Here is a 17480-nt window from a genome sequence, read left to right as displayed (position 1 = left end):
TCTCGGTCGATGTCAGAAATCGACGCAGCTTCGCCGTGTAGTGTAGCCTGTGGCGATATTACAAGGGGTGGCTCAGTTTCACTAACAGATTTTTTTTTGGGGGGGGGGTTGTTTGTTTGTTTGTTTGTTTTTTTGGTATGTCTTAGATGATACTCCCTCAAATTGATCACAGAACAGGAGCAATGTGGCCTTTGATTTTGAGAATTACCAGGTGAAATGTATGATTATGGCTGTGTAGGTTGCTGTGTTGTCAGTCCAGTCCCTCTTGGTCATGCGTCTTGTCAGTCAGTCGCCATTATCCAACCCTTTTCCATTTGCCAAATTAGTTTAAAACTGTTAAAAAACACACACAAATATGTTTCTATGATGTCATTAAAGCCAATCACGGCAACCGTCGATGCCACGGTTGCCCTGTGTGAGAAGTCATATGGCGATCTTTGTTTGCTTTCGGTATAGGTCAATCTGTGTTGTCGATTTCTTTTGGGAGCTTCGGTACACAGGAAGTGAGTCCGCATCACAAATATTTCAAACTACAATGTCTAGTTTTGCGCTCAGATTCCCAGGTCGTCTCAGCTCACCATTTCATCTCTCATCAGAAGAAGAATCTCGTAGAAAGAATGAAAGCTTTCATTTTTGTTTACAGCACGGCACAATCACATTCCAGTTTGTTTGTGTTGCATTATTCTCTCTTGCTCCAGTGAATTCTCTAGGCTCGTCCGGGGTATTCCTTGCGGTCCCGCAGCTATCCACGTCACTGTTTGAAGGCTGTTGATCAGACGATGTTTCCGGTCCCCCAGCGACCGACACTAGGGATTCTCATTGTATAAAAGAAGGTAGACGATGAGAATAACTGTCAGGCAATGAAACGGAGACAGAATTGGCTACGTATTACAGTGGGAGAAAATCTACGCAACCGAAGAGGAATGATTTTTTCTGATTTTTTTTTATATTTCATTCTTGAAGATTTATCGATATTTGTAATATTGGACATGTCTTAAATATGATGTACACCATTGGTAAAATCCCGATAATCGGACGACCGTATAATCCGGAAATATCTTACTTGAAAGAAAGTACATAACAGTCTCAATCAGTCTGTAAAACATTTCCACCCAGAAAGCTGTAGTGTTGAGAAAACAAAAATTTTGTTCTCTCTTTTTGGAGTTAATTTTACTTCGCACATCACATCCTTTAACAGGCGCCTGTTTTCTTACATGTAGTGTTTGCAGATGTTGTGGGAGTCTCCATTAATGAACGGATAAACCTAAAAGCAGTTAAAAATATAGCCACATTCTTTCACCAAAAGCACTGTGAACTGAAATGATAGAAACCGCGGTGTTAGACGTAAAGTAAAAATAAATTGGATTAGTGTGAAGTTGAATTTTATTTAAGGAAAGATTTTTAATTGGAAAAGTTTGCGTATTCAAAATCACCCCTGGATAATAATGGTGTGATCCAATATGATGGCTGTTTCCGAGCATGACGAATTTCGTCAACAAAAAGTACAATTTCCTCACGTTAATCCTCCCTTTTTTAAGACATAATTCTTTTTTACTGATGATTATCAATGACTCAACTATGAATGGTGTTTAAAACTTTCATGGACGTGTGAACAGACATGAAAGTGCCGTTATAAACACGATCGTGCGCACGTGCATTATCATATAGGCCTCCTCGTTTCGATGTCTCGGACACGAGTCGACTGCTGTGTTCCTGGATGATATTCTTCGACGAATCCGCAATGCTACATTGTCGAGGCCGTGCATTTACTCCAAGGTAATTTCATTGATTACTCCTAGCCGTTGAAAACTGCTCCTTTCTCAAGGGGGGAATGAGAACCTGTCATGCCTGTTTTCCACCTTGACCCCGCGGACGATGTTCGCTTGTGCTACGAACGCCCTGTAATCCATAGATTTTACGCAAGATAAACTACAATACCTTCGATTCAGGCGTTGAAAATGCCGCCCTGTTTTTCTCGATTTTTCACAAAGCAGTTGACTCAATCATGAAACAAGTGAGTGGAATGTATGTTGTAGTGAACAATACACACCGTAATCAGCCAATCTTGTGAAATTACGACAAAAAACCAATGTGTACACCACCTTTAACGACATGAATTGCTGTGTGATATATAGCCTGAATCTGAAAGTTGGGATGGTTTTAACCTTGCCCTAGTGAGAACAACACTTTCTTGGAACTAATTCAGCCATCAACAATTCTTTTGACCCAGAGAACAAGAAAAACTGACCAAGCAGACTTTTTCGGAACTTTTTCTTTTTCTCGGCACACGTCTGCATTACTCTCCCGGCGTGTCACATTGTGGTGTCGCATCAAAAGTTCACTTTGGCTTTTAAACACAGCGGGTCACTGGCCTGTCAGGCGCTTGCTTCGCTCTCGGTATAAACAGTCCCATTGGATGTCATTGTTCTCGATGTGTTCAGCCGCCCGGACTTCGGCCACGGCCTGACCGCTGTGGATTACGAGAGAGGTCGCAGAGGAAATCTCCGTGAGCGATTTTTACCACACTAACGTCCACGACCACTCGTTGGAGTGAATGGGCCCTAAGGCGGTAGATTATGACGAACTATATTCCTTAAGCGACGGGCGCGCAGTTTCAACAGCCAGTACAATGTTTCTTTCATCAGAACGTGAGCGGAATACTCACGGCATCGCACAGAAAGCGCGGTTTCCATGTGGACGTATACAGACAGAGACAGAATCGCCAAATATTCCCCGATGATAAGCAATCATAATTGGAGACGCTCTATCATAACGGAGACTAACACATGATTGGTAGAGTTGAATCAAGTTAATCAACTTTTTTTTCCATTACGAACACAGAAGCACACGTATAGAGCTTGGGGAGGCAGCCATGTTGGAGCAAGCAATCCCTAACCGTGGTGTATACTGAACGAGAATGTTCGTGATCTTGCGGGAAACTGCGAGTTTTGCCTCCAACAAGATCTCATGTGATAGCTCATTAAAGAGGCCAGTGGCCCGTCAGATGACAAGGATTGGTTCGCATTCTGTTTCCCCACCATCAACCCCAAGAGAGGTTTGTTGCCGGATCGTCGGAGGTTTCACCGATTTTTTCTTCACGTCTTTCATCTGAACAGGCATTCAGGATTTACCAGGCTATCAAATGTTTATTTGTCACCCCAAACATGATGTCATATTTACACGTCTCTCTACGTAGGTTTCTTTTTCGTGGTTTATTAAGAATAATTAAGAACATGCGTTATATTTGTGACTCGCTTTGAAGAACAAAACATCGCTGATTCCCAGGGTAGCATCTAAGCAAACATTTCATCATGACGAGCATGAATATTTAAACAGAATTAGACGAACACGGCCTTGAGCAAATACATTTCTCTCTCTGTTTGGGAAATTGATGTGTGACCGGATTTACACGGTATTCATATGTAAGTGCACTTTCAGTATTAACTCACTACAAAGAAACCGAATAACCCCAGGATGACATGAAGGACACATGGGCAGCAAAATCATCACACTTTTGTAAGGATTGGACAAGCATAGGCATGAAAATGGTGTTAGGAAACGAAGGCTGGCATGCCAGTTTATTTAATTGTAATCGGTTTTATCCCGTTTTCCAGTTCACAACTTATCGTCATTTTGTGGTTTTTATATAATCGTCGCTTTATTGTTACCATGGAGGTACAACTTTCCCTCAATAACCATCTGTTATGCAGTATATTCCAATGTGTCATCAACGTTTATTTACTTCGCAATGTCTTGATTACATATTAATTAACACGAAAAGAAAATATCGAACATATTTCGAGCCATATCCTCAAAAAAATAAATCATTTTTGACCCACATTTAAAGAGGTGCAGCACATGTCGGTTTTTGTTACAAGATATTCAAACGAGTCCAAATGAGTGGACGCAATATGAAATCGGTACATATTAGGCAATCAAGGCAATGCACTCGTGAGTTGCGTCGAAAAAAAACACTTCCCAAGCAGTCCAAAGAATGTGGGGAACGTGCAGATCAGATACAAAGGTTTCTCAGACTGTGTTCCATCCAAGGCCTCGATGCTTTTTATGCGCAGGAGGCGGAATAGTCTCTGTTTCAAGGCGTCTTTAGCGGTAGCAACGTTTCAGCGCGCACGGGATGTACAGGATGTAATTAAATATTACTCTGCGAAGTGGGCGCCCTTCACACGCAAGTCGTGAGGGCATAGTCACAGACATACAAACCCATAGAAGGTTCCATTCAAAACCGTAGCCCTGACGGCACCCAACTAAATCCAAAAGCGTAGGCAAATTCAACCTTCGGTATACTGTAATTTGACAACCAGAATTAGAAGCCGTTACTGCGGTTGTGCAACACTCGTGGACAGGTGGTACGCGCGCGTTCCACGCCTCGTTGACCAATAGGATGTCGTGATTAGCCAAATGTACGCGCGCGTTAAGCTGAAAAATGCACGTGTGAGTGCGGCGCCACCGCAGTTACGGCGTCGAATCGGACCAGTCTACTCGCCACAAAGGCTCTACCATCCCGCTAAGATCGTCTGTCACTTGCACCCAAGCTGAAGGCAGCAGGGTTTTCCCTGAAGCCGAAAGCGTCGAATTCAAGTGCGCATGTGATATGCACCATTGGAATACCAACGGGTTTCTTTAATCCATAGGAATAAATATTCTCACACAAATAAAAATGATCGCTGCTCAAAATAGTCGTTTATTCCATGGCCGTTTTGTACTACAAAAACGTCCAGTTAGGAATGAGCACTCCTCATAGTTGTGCGGAGTTTCACTAAAAATCAGCAGAGTGACAAGTCACGAAAATAATAAGTCTGAAGTACACTGAGTGAGTCTGCAACACACGTACAATGCGTACGCCCAGCTTAATCTGGCGGTCCAATTCTCGTTGTATTTACTGTCAAACGTAAATAACTGTAGGCCTATACATGTAATTCCATTGTCAGTCATTTTTGCATGTCTCAAACATTTAAAAACAAATGGATTCAACTCGCTGCAATGGTATTAATAAAATATCTCAAATGCACACTTGTGAAATTCAAACATAAGGCTTCACTGAAGCCTAAATGAAAAATGCGTAGAAATATAGTTCTACTTTGAAGTGCGTCCGCAGCGAAATGTCGTGACACGTTCGGGACTGAAATTTTCTCAGGGGCCCACTACTGCTGCGGAGCGACTTGAAGCGAGGTTGACTCTTCTCATGAATATGCATACTTTAGGCGTATTGGGAGCCACGCGACACGACGGTATTCAGACCCAGAAGTTTCCGTAGCTCCTTCATGGCATTCGTCAGGAAGGCGAGCGAGAAGGGGTGGGGCTTGTCTGCAAACGGGGCGGGGGGAGAGAAGAAAAGGACTGGTCAGTTGAGACGTTGGATGCGGCCAGTTGTTCTTAGAGAGAATATTTTTAATCTGGTCAGAGGGTACACATTTTTGAACTACAATTTAACACCCTCGGTGTTATCAGAGGACCATGCCGACCTCTTTAACCGGTGTTAACACTTTTGGTGTCGTTTCAACACCAGTAGGGTTACTTTTAACACCCCCAGTGAATTGTACCATCTGTTGGTGGGTAAAGTAACACGAGCGGTGTTGAACTAACACAATTTGACGCGGTCATCTGACACCAAAAAAGTGCTGTTTTATAACATCACAGTTTTGCACTGTGCAAAATGAAGCACCTTACCGAATATTAACATTCACATGGATGGACAAACAAACCAAATAGAACAGGACTGGCTTCATTTTTCTAGCAAATTTCATTTTACAAAACATGCTATTGTTAACAACTTGTTACGGTTCATCGTGTCAACTGTGGAAGGCAAAGAGAGGAAACAGACCAAAAACATCATCTTTCTCCCTTAACTACTCTTCCAAAACAAATTTTGCTCTTCTGTGGCGGGAGGGGTTTGGCGTGGCCGCCGTTATCCCGGCCCCAGCTACGCTTCGCCAAAGGAGAGCCCTTACATGGTTCCTACGCCGGTCTCTCGAAGTATATAATGTAATAATGCAACCGACAGGGTACCAGTTATGTTAATTTGGGGCAATGTTAGGTATACCTCGCCTCCTGTTGCGAACGTGAAGTCATTGCTACAAGGAGTCCGGTAAACAAGGCTCGTCGACTAGTACAATGAGCATAACCCCCCCCCCTTGAGCAAGTTCGAGCTGCACCTAATCTGGTCATTTGCTGTACACAAATGCGCACGCGCAAAACAGCTTTCTCGAAGGCCTCGAGTTGAGCCACTCTGCATGATTCCATCGTCAGTCACATGTTGCCGCTGGGCTGCGTGGTCTTTGCCATCTCGTACCAGTGGTCCTTCTTAAAGTGCTAATGATAACTAGCGATGCAGCTCTTCCCGAAAGTCTGGTTCCAAATGGTCGACCATATAGTCTGATGATCCATGGGCACGTTCGAGCGCTAACTTTCGTTCCACCAGCAATTAAATGCTTTCTAACCGCGCGTAAGCACAATAAGCACAATAGCCTGGTTCCAACTGATCAAATAGATCAATGATCGAGCGAACTCATTGGTCAAACCACAGGCAAACTGGAGTCGTCGCTCAAACTTGCCCCACGGTTTGCCTGACATTGTTGGAATTATTTAACCACAGTCGTTGCTACACCCATTTTGTTCGAACACTCACCACTGTCTTTCCTGTCCGTCTCTGTATCTCGTTTGGGCCTGTTGTAGAACGTTGCATGTTTTTCCTGTGAAAGGAACTGTCAGAAAACGGACAACTCGATCAGGGTGATGTGAGCATCGGTGAGATTGAAGCTTTGCACGGAGGGTGATTGATGAGTCCCCTTTTGGTTGAGAGTCTGTACACACTTGGTCCGAAAGTGTTTCATTGTAATTTTGAAGAGTCTGCCAATTCTTGGATTTATTTGTTTTTTTTGCTGGCCAGTCATTGCATTAACTTCATTCAGATAAACCCGTAACTAAAAAGTACAAAGTAGAGAAGATGTTGTGCTTCATCACATATAGAAAAAGAACGGTTGCCAGAAATACAGCGAGTCTCTGGATTTAAAAATGTAATTAAACAATCTCAATGAAAGTGTAAAAACCTTCGACCACAGCTTTATGTCACACACATAAACGGAACCATTGTCATTCAGGAAAAGCCATGGAAACACGAACTGGTTTCCCTGTATGAGTCCCCCAAATGTCGAGTTATTGTAGTCTTTAAGAACATAATTTGGGTGTGCTTATGAACGGAAGAGATACGATTTGGCAAACTACAAGTAAAACGTCAGATCCGTTCGTTGAGTGAATTCGTGTACATACTTTTCATATTCCGATCTATCATCAATTGCTGGGCCATCACTGCTAGCTTTCCATCGTAGTTACAGGATTGTCTGGACTGACATGGACTAAAAGGCTTAGAACTTGAAGTTTGCAGACTATGCCCCTAGTTCCCAAACCTTGCAATTACTATTGAATATTGATATTTTATTGGAGAATTCTGTTGCCGGAATGCACATTTTATGACATTATAAAACTTGACATAACAGTGATACTTTCGTCAACCTGGAGCTATTTTTTCTCGCAATAAAAACCTAAACGTTCGACAGTAATTTCGCGAGATTGACTGGCTGCGGTTTCAAACGTTTTTTAGCGGGCAAGAATGAATGAGTTATCCCCTATCGTGGGCGTGACCAATAGTCCCTTCTGAGGGAGGGTGACAGACATCCAAGGTTGGTAAACTGATAAATAACTATTCTTAGGAATTTTATGTGAAACAATATAAAACCCGACAAGTATTTTTTATAACTCAAACTGCTTTCTTTTTTTATCACAACTTACAATCACTTGACCAGGAAACACACTGCGTGGTTCACATCTGGTTTCAACTGCCCTAACTTAATTTACAACCATCGTCTACGCCAACACCAAATCCTTGAATCAATAAACGAAACCGACTTTACTGCGGATATACTTAATGCAGAAACCACCTGCTACGTTCAAGCGACTCTTGGTAATAAAAAAGGCCAATGAATCGCTGAATTTTATGTTGAACTGAGCAGGATTCTCCGGGCAATAATGCGCCCCGCCGTGCGACCCACACTGTTCCCAGGGATATTTGTGATTCGCGTGCTACAAGAAAAGAAGCCATGCTTTTGCGTAGTTTCGCGTAATCTGCATTCTTAGGATTTGATCCATACTGATTGACCTCCCTTGTGTTTGTTCTGGCTGATGAAAATGCGCGCTGAGAGGCTGTACTTTGCATATCACTGGGCGTTCGGTGTTTCGTTTGGCGGGGAAGGTTCTCTGAGGGTATATGCAGCAAGCAAATTCCCCCAAAATCTTCGAATAGTCTGTTCAGAGATTGAAGAGTTTGTGGCTTGAATTCAAGTGGATTTCTTGTGTTGGCCTTGTGAGTTGTGGGCTGTTGTGAAAGCTGAAAGAGATTTCGACGACAAAGATGTGTCCCTCTCAAAAAGGTTTCAGTGGAATGTTAATCATCAAAACTCCGGCTCAAGGAATGATCGTGGTGAGAGAAAACGATCATTATCGCCATGTTTTTTTATCCACAAAGGGCTGTCCACAAAGGGTATGTAAAACCATGGAGGTTGGAAAAGATGTAAAACAAAACTGTACGTGTCCGACTCGAATGGCTCTGTCTCATCAGTGACCACTGTGGTCCTAGCAAATCTGTTGGACTGATCGACAGAGGACTCTTGTCAATTCCAGCTCTTACCGGCAAGGAAATGGGAGATTTTTTCACCGGCAATACGAGAACGCTGCCCCCGGAGCTGCCCCGCCCACATCTTAGAAGGCATACGTAGGTTATGTTACCCTCAGCACCGCAGTCACAGTCTGTGGAGAGATGACAGGAAAAAAATGAACTCAGTATTACGGCTAACAGTTGGCTCGCAAGTTAGAACCGGAATGAACATGCCATCGAAGCAACATTTTACATGAGTAATCTGTGACATCTGCACTAGTAAGCAGGAGGTCGACCATTTTGAGGGATCTTAAGTTCATGTAGCAGCCACGGTCATGCGATTGTAACGAAAGGAATTTCTTCCTTTTTTTCGAAAATGTCCGAAAACTGGCAGAAATTTTCTGAAACCATGTCCGTTGATTTTCGGGTGCGTGATGTAGGCCTATACACCGGACACGTCAATGCTCGCAAATACTGGTCGGGCGTACATTTCTCCCCTTTCAGACTTCCACACATGGATCACAATTCAAACAAATAATTTTTCAACATTTCTCAGCATTTTTTCGCGTTCTGATCTCCACGTTTACAACTTTGAATAACAACAAACACAATGAGCGCTGCATCTAACGATGGAAGGGACACAATTTTTTGTAACAGCACCAGACTCCCAACAACCAGACTTGAAAAAGGCTATGATCCTGGCTGTGGACGATTTTCGTCAAAGGGAAGTTTAATAAGTCCGACATCTCAACACTGGTAGCTTCCATGCGTGCGTGACGACTAGTATCCTCTCAAGACGTGCAATAAAACTGTTTTCACATACAGGAAAGAACAAGGCGTGTCCCCAGACTGTTGTGGAACGAGAAAATACCGCGAAAGGACATCCCAGATATAAATCATACTGGATACTTTTTTAACATGCCGAGTATGGTTTTGATACAGTAATGAATCAGCCATTTATGATTGCGCAATGTATTGTGGGATCATCTAAATGTTTATCAGTTCCTAATAAACAAATACAAAGAAGACGTTCTTCGGTATTCGTCGCCCTCTATCGGCACGGTTCCTCCGTCTATTCAAAAGTCCAGGCAATAATTCAGGGCTAGCTCATACCAATTGTCAATTTAAATAATCAACATCCCCGGTGCACCAACCGCATATTTGCAGTGAGAATACATTGGTCCGATTATTTTGTTGACTTAATCTTGATTAGCTCTTGCTGAAGACGAAGTGAATTTACGCAAATTTCGGATTTAGTAACCACAACCGTCGCCCTGTCGCCTTTCACTCCCGAGAGGGGGAAAAAAGGGACATTGCGAGTTAGGACCAAACGAACAATCCAGAAATGGCCTCTGTAGGCCCCTATGTAATGACAGACGCTATCCATCTCAATCCGGACACACATTTTCGTTTTCAGGTATGACACTGAATTCCGGGCCAAATTTTGTTGTCGGGCAGAGACCGACAAGTGGGAACAATTTCGTGCGTGGTCAATCACGTGACGGTTCCCCGTCCAATAATATTCCTCGTTGTAGACCATCTTGATAGGACGCTCCTGCCACCTATTCCGCTCGGCTCACGCCTTGACAATAACACGGACATCACGCTAGCTTCTTGAATTGCACGAAGCGGTAATGTGATCTCTCGTTCAAAACTCATTTTTATGCAAGAGCCGATGAGAGGATATTTCCTTAGTTTTCGTATGTTATTTTAGACGAAACACCTCATAATCTAGAGTCTATTATGGATTTTGCGGGAGAAGAAATCCCCGCGTTCCACTTCTACACAATCAAAATACGTTTCTCGTTGAGTCATTGTCACAGGGTATTATTTTTTCCCCATTGAGAGTTTCGGCTTCGCATTTTGTCTGAATTGAGAAGTTTCAGTATGCAAGGAGAATTTCTCCATTTCCGGGGACTTAAAGAGGTCTCGCAGCAGATGATAACGAGGACACGGAGTGTAATCTTTGCACAATGACTGTAACTAATGTCCTCGGTTATAGACATCGTGGAATTAGAACTGTACCACTGATATATATTTTTTCTGATGGACTTTTGCAATTAACCTGTTTACTAAATTTCATAATTATGCACGCATGGGCACAAACGGCCTTGGCAGCAAGGGCCATTGAAAACGTACAGGGGTACGATTTTGATCATTTTCTCTCAGGTTTTCTGGTTTTGTTCAGTTTTTTTTCTTCAGAAAATCTCATTAAATCGTGGTTGCTATTAGCTTCTAGTATAAGCGGAATTTTTCCCGCTTAATCTCGTGCACACAGGAAAAATCACGACTGTAGCGTCCTTTTAGTTTTACAGAGCAGTCTGGGTGAAAAGTGGGCAAAGAAATCAAAGATGGCGGACACGATCGCCAGCCATGCGAGCCTTTGCCCGACTGTAGACGGAGCGAACGTGCGGTTTCGTGGAAGTTTGAAAAACATGCAGCTCTTGCTTTCGCCGTGTGCTTGATGCACACAATATCTCACAACAGTAAACATGAGCCATTTTGGGGTTTTTGTTACTATTTTTAGGGGTGAGAACTCCTTACTTCTCTTGGGCTAGGCAGTGAATTGTGTTGGAGAGCGTGGGGTTGAAAGGGAATTTCCCAACACCAGAGTTGTGATAACTCGAGTCCATGGCTCGACTCGAGTCACAATTTTTGCCAACTTGACTCGACTTCGAGTCCCGACGGGTACATGACTCGACTCTATTTCGAATCACCCATCTAGAGTTCATAAGACTCGAGTTCCAAAAATAAAACCAAACTTATTTGCGAAAAAAAATTTGCAATGCCTTACAATGCCGGTTTATAATGTCTATGTCGTGTTGTGGTATGACTACCTGTAGAAATCAAGAGATCCATTTTAAAATGACCAATAAAATGACTTTGTCTCTTGTTTTTATTTATTGTTTTGTGTTCAAATATTAGTGACTCGAATTGACTAAAGCTAAATACTTGACTCGACTTTTTTGCCTGATGACTCGACTCGTCCCGAGTCACACAAAAAAATAGTGACTCGTTACAGCTCTTGTAAAAACGCCAAACGAGGAATGAAAAGTTGCGGACTGGAAGTTTCCTGGAACCAGGACGATGTTTATCGTAGGCCCGGTATCAGTAAGAAATCATTGAGAAATTTCCCTGGAGACATTTCCATTTGGAAATTATACTTTCCAAACGTCCTCTGAAAATCTCTGCCTGTAATTGTCTGAGTTTTAGGATTTATCAAATTATTCCCTCATGGGGCTTTTTCGAGGAATCCAATCGTCATAGTATATTGATAATAGCTGCATTAATTTGTGTCTATTTATACGACAGATTGATTGACAGATATTAAAACGTTGATATCCTATATCAAGCCCCGAGGGGACGGCATGGAGAAAAGTGTTTGCAAAACATTTGAAAATTCTCGCACACACACTCAAATCGCCAGGTCAAATGAATAATATCAACGCCCATTCATTAAAGCTGGTAATGCGAACCTGGAGGTCCATCTAATATGCTTGATACTCAAAAATGACGGATTATGTCTCATGCATGGCTTAGTCAAACCTAACTCTGGACAATTATTGATTAAAATTGTAGTTTTTTCGCCAAAAGAGTACATCTGGAAAACGCAACTGGAGGTACAGAGACTGTCCAAAACTAAACCCTGCAAACGTCTGATTGCAAAAATTGGAGATGTGACAAATTAATTGCAAGAATTAATTGGAGTTGATGTACAAAAATGGCGACATGAAAGTAATTTCTTTAATTAAAAAAATCCAGCATTCTGGCTTGGGTTGCATGGGGATGTTAACTGTTCCAGTCGTAGGCCTACCTGTTTTTTGTTCTCGTGAAGTTTGTCAAATTTGAAGCAAAGACGAGATATCCTTTCCCAACCTTAAGTAGGTCTGATTCGTTGATTTCTTTTCCAAACATAGACATAATCGCTGTGGACTTCGTTTTAATAGGGATGGGTACGGTGGCTTCGAAGGGACATAAATCATGAGTACTGATGTACTTGACCCTGGTCGTGAGCGTTGACGCAAATATTCAAGTCAAACTCCACGTCAAAAAAGCTCATGCTTTACTCCACGCCATACCTGGTTTAGAATACATTTCGGGAGGACCACTGCGTGAGTGTCCTATTACACGTGAACATTCCAGAGAGTACTACGGTCACGTGACAGCATTAACTATCTGTGTCCAAGAGTACTTAGCTTACTAGAAACAAATTGGGACTAAAACCGGTAATCTAAATACTTTATGTCAGTATCCAGATTTTTAAAAAATGCCGTCAGTATTTCCGATAACAGACTGCGAGTCGTGAGGCATATATCGACAATATTTACGATCATGGGAAAGTCGAGAATTTAGAAGTAACAGATGACATGCATGTTCCTGAACTGATCATCTACACACAGCAAAAATTGTGATTTTAAACAACCCTCTTGGGTGTTATCAGATGACTAAACCGCAATGTGTTACTTTAACACCGCTGGCGTTACTTTTTACACCCACAAGTGTAACGTGCAGTGGGGGTGATGATAGTAACACCAAGAGTGTTGAAATAACACCAAAAGTTTTAACACCTTCACAAGTGTCGGCATGGTCCTCTAATAACACCGATAACACCCCCAGTTTGGCAGTGTAGGTCTGCTCTTGGGTCTGTCTTCTGCCTCGGATAGTGATACGCCATTTTGGGTCCCGAACCCCCTAATAGCTTTTCAGCATTTCCCGCCCTAGGACATCTCTTCTGAGGAGTGCGTTCGAGTAGCTTACACAAGGCAACCCTGACCTGCGGGAGGAAGTGTGTGCTTTGTCATACAAGCGAGACGGTGAGACGAGGTGGAACTCAGAGTCGATTCGTGGAAGTTGAGCTCGTCAATACGGGCAACTCACAATAGTGCGCCTCCAAGAGTTTGCAACGCGTTGGCCAATCACAACGCGCGTTTCTAAACGCCCATTGGGTCGACAGATTTGGTGCGTTCTAATTGGCCAACGCGTTGCAAACTCTTGGGGGCGCACTTTTGTGAATTGCCCGTATTTAAAAGCACTCACTGCACATCGACCATCTGGAAGGTTCTTCTTCAAGCCCCTATGAGGAACTTAATGCGAAATTATGACATGGCTTCTACTGTTCAGACTTGCTAAACCTTGCAGATGCACACGTCATTTGTCACACGCTCCATCTGCACCCGATCCGACTACCCACCGCTACTTGTAAGGGAGGCCTGTGCAGCAAAATAGCCACGCTCTAACTCTGATGCTAATATATTATCGTATGATGCAATGCAGTAGGTAAACTTAAGTGAGGCTACTCGGCGTCACACAAATTTGCAAGCAGAAGGCTCGAACAAGCTTCACTTATACGTTTGCCTACTGTTTTGCATCATTCAATAACAGATATACAGATGGGTGCCATCTTTTTATTGCTGATGTGCTTTTGAGCCCTAAATCACTTTACTGGACACATCTACATCTTTTTCTTACCTGAAACAGTCCACTGATGAAATTATGAACTTCTCAAAAATTACTGGGTGTTATAACGACGGAAACATCTGAAAATGGCACTCAGCGAGCGGGGAGTGGGTTCGTTTGAAGTTAATTCCCTACCGCAGCAAAGTCTGGCCCGACGATCTCGACCACGTGCTAATGATTTCTAACGAAAGAGTGGAAGCAATCGTACTGTACCCAGGTCTAGAGTAGCACCGTAACAAACCATTAAGCAGTCATTGGTTACGGTCATTCATAGACAGGGGGACACAATTTCAGTCAGATTCCCCAACGTAGTGTATTCATTTGAAAACGTTAAATTTAAAGAATCTGACTCCATTCTGAGATTTCATTCCGACCCAAAAAATCACCTGCTACCACCCCATTAAGGGTTTCAAATCTACGTTCAGGAATACGACTATTGGTAGTTTAATCTCGCTCCTGTCTGGGATCGTAACTTCTTTACTCACTTAAGCAAGAAACGGTAATTTATTTGACCCTAAGCGTCTGAATTTTCAAAATCTTGAAACGGTAACTGTACATTTTTCGAATTTGGCTTTCCGAGCTGGAGAGTTTCCGTGAGGAATTTGATTTCACGGACCAGCACCATTCGTCCAAGACATGTATAGATTAATAAATAAAAATAAAAAGGTGGAAGAAGTAGGAAAGTCTCACTTTTTCAATATTCTTTTACGTCATTCCTCCTGAACTGGAAGACGCACTAAAACATTGATGGCATGCTCGACACGCAAACGTGACCTTGCAACAGAACATCAAAATGTTAACTTTTCTTGATGTTTTGTCATTTTTTTTGTTGTCATTCTCGGTTTTTTCCTCTTTCTTTGATGCATTCTCAGGAAAAAAACTTTCCAAGAATATCGGCAGAAACATCGGTGAAAACATAACATAATTTAATGCAGGTCAAAGCAAGGTCTGGATTATTCAGTAGTAGAGTAGGCACTATGCAAAGCTCTAACTAAACATGTGACATCTTCGAAGTTTTGGAAAATACACGTTGCAAACTCATGACAACTTCTGAAATGTCTACGCGTCTCTCTCTGAATACTCGATTCTGGGAAAGCTTCAAGCCGGCTGGTTCACAATAAATTGAGTATCAACTCGAAATGTCAGGGTCTAGAGCGCCTGAGCAGCGCTATGATGATGGGGCTAGGGCCTACGGAACACTTACCCGGCCCTGCCACATGAAGAGGGTTCGCGGTGCTTACCTCGTCTTCGCTGGCACTGCGAGATCCGCACGGTCAGGACTACCAAGCAGCTCGCCAGCAGGAACCGCAGGCGAAGATGGGCCATGGCGCGCGACGTGGAGCCGGCCGGGGTGGCGTGCGTGCTCTAGGCAGTGGAGAGCGGACCAGTTCCCTGCTGCCGTGTTCCGTGTAGCTTCGCTTCTCCTGCCTGGCGCGTGGCTCGTCAATGGCATTCAGCAGTGCGTTATGTCTGACCGGCAACGTGCAAGTCCGAGTGACCCGTGGATTTCGCAAGACACCTCTGGTCCGGACAGCGCGGTTTTACTGCTCATGGGTGTGCCGAGTCTAGTTACCGCCGTCTCTGAGTTATATAGCGACGAGGAAGCGTGGGCTCACACTCCCGGGTCGTTGTGCTTCATCACCGTCATCATCATCAACACCCAAGCCTTATTATCCGGGGTAGAGGTCACACTTATCTCACGTTGTCGCAATCTCGAAATGTCTTGCACGGGGATACTCTATTGGATCGGCGGACACGTCCAGTGACCTAAAGTCCGGTGGGCTATACACTCAGAGCATCTTCACCGAGTGGGCGTTCCAAGCCGAAAGCAGACGGATTTGCTCTGTATAATTTCTTCTATTAACCGTTTCCGCTCTTTTCCTATAAATATTCATCCGCGTTCTCCTCATATTGTCGGCTCAAACAATGGGGCCCACACGTAGGGACTTACCGGTAGCCAGTGGAAATGGTTCGAGTGAGGTGTTTTCAGCGTTGGCCAAGAACTCGTCGAAGTGGAGGGATTAAGATCTTAATGTCTTGAAAAACAACATTCCATGAGTACAATATCGCACGGTCAAAACGAGTGAGCACATGGGCGCCGAGCTGGACCAAGAGGGGGCGAGATTTTCCTAGCAACCTACAGACTGTTTTGGTGGGAGTTCTTTTTAGCCGGTGACGGGGTGCTTCTGCTCAAGGCAGACGAGGTTATTTACATTATTCAGAGCGGTCAGGCCACTCAGCATTCTCGATTGTTTTAAATCGCGTTTTGAAGATTAAATCCTATAAAATATATGTTTTTTTTCAGATCTTTCACCAAAAACCAACAACGGATTTAATTGCAGATTCAAAATTACGATCATCGTGATTTTTTGAGCGTTGACTAAGGACCTTTAATTCCGCTGGGAACAGCATAGTCAGGTGATAAGTCGGTACGTTTACAAACGTTGTTGATTTCTGAAAGATGCCACGCTAAACCCAGACAGAAGACCGATGTTGCCCAACGTCGGCGACGGTCGGCAAGGGTCTAAAAACGTCGCCACCGGTATCAGACGTTGGGCAAACGTTGGCTACAGACGTACAACTGCTTTATTTCTGTGTGCGTTGCAGAGTTGGTCAGCCGGACGTCAGTTTTTTTTGGTCGACAGGTGACGTCGATTTGACGTCAACCTTTGAACGTTAAACTTTTGTCCAATTATGGTCAATATCTGACGTTAATCAATGGTTCATGGTCTGACGTCAGGTGAACATCCGCCTGTAGCCTCTGTGTGACTTCCATCTGCACTGCAGGGGCGTAGCTAGGATTTTACTGGGGGGCGGGGCACAAAGGGAGCATCACCATCTTATGGGGGAGGGCACCAGCTTTCAGTGGTGTGCTTTTTTTTGGGGGGGTAAGTTTTTGTTAGCCTTGTTCAATGTCCATTCCTCAGTTTTTCTTTTCAGTGTGGGGGGGCACCCGGCGGGCACCGAGAATTTGTGGGGGTCACGTGCCCCCCCCCCCGTGGCTACGCCACTGCTGCACTGTAAAATGTTATTATAAAATGTGTAACGTTGTACTGCCCTTTGAGACAGTAATCTACTCTAAACCACCTTTACATTTGCTACACATATTTGTCGTGTGTTTGTGAAATGCTTTGCAGTTACTAAAATAATGTTTTACTCTGTAAACTTTGACCTTAATATGCATGTCAACACGAATGGGGCGTTTGTACATTTCCCAAGTAATTTTGCCCTTTTTCGTAAGTTTCGCAAGCATTTGATTTTTTATTTTCACAAATGTTTTGCTTTGTGAATGGGGATTTGCATATAAACGCCGTTCCTTGCCCGAAAAAGTAATATTTTAATGATTTTTTTTCAT

At 43.4% G+C, this 17480-nt stretch overlaps 1 protein-coding gene across 1 annotated transcript; it reads right to left on the bottom strand.

Annotated features, from left to right (window-relative positions):
* Positions 1–3546: 3546 nt before the first annotated feature.
* On the bottom strand, positions 3547–15955 carry LOC110975596 (uncharacterized). The gene is made up of 4 exons (XM_022228183.2): positions 15367–15955; positions 8702–8820; positions 6647–6722; positions 3547–5325 (listed from the first exon to the last, which is right to left on the bottom strand). Exons 1-4 carry the CDS (start codon positions 15449–15451, stop codon positions 5219–5221), a joined length of 387 nt encoding a protein of 128 aa, XP_022083875.1. The 5' UTR covers positions 15452–15955; the 3' UTR covers positions 3547–5218.
* Between the last annotated feature and the right edge of the window lie 1525 nt (positions 15956–17480).

Source organism: Acanthaster planci, linkage group LG20 (genome assembly GCF_054643075.1).
Source record: "Acanthaster planci isolate LZ-2023a linkage group LG20, COTS_SCS, whole genome shotgun sequence".
Lineage (NCBI taxonomy): Eukaryota > Metazoa > Echinodermata > Asteroidea > Valvatida > Acanthasteridae > Acanthaster > Acanthaster planci.
Note: the sequence above shows the minus strand (reverse complement) of the source record. Positions and strands in the feature narration are given on the sequence as shown.

What these genes read in the sequence shown, in the direction of transcription:
- LOC110975596 (XM_022228183.2), bottom strand. Translation starts at nt 15,451, where the DNA reads ATGGCCCATCTTCGCCTGCGGTTCCTGCTGGCGAGCTGCTTGGTAGTC. An exon ending in GCAGTGCCAGCGAAGACGAG is followed by an intron (nt 8,821 to 15,366) that starts GTAAGCACCGCG and finishes ATCTCTCCACAG; the next exon opens with ACTGTGACTGCGGTGCTGAG. An exon ending in AATCTCCCATTTCCTTGCCG is followed by an intron (nt 6,723 to 8,701) that starts GTAAGAGCTGGA and finishes GTTTTCTGACAG; the next exon opens with TTCCTTTCACAGGAAAAACA.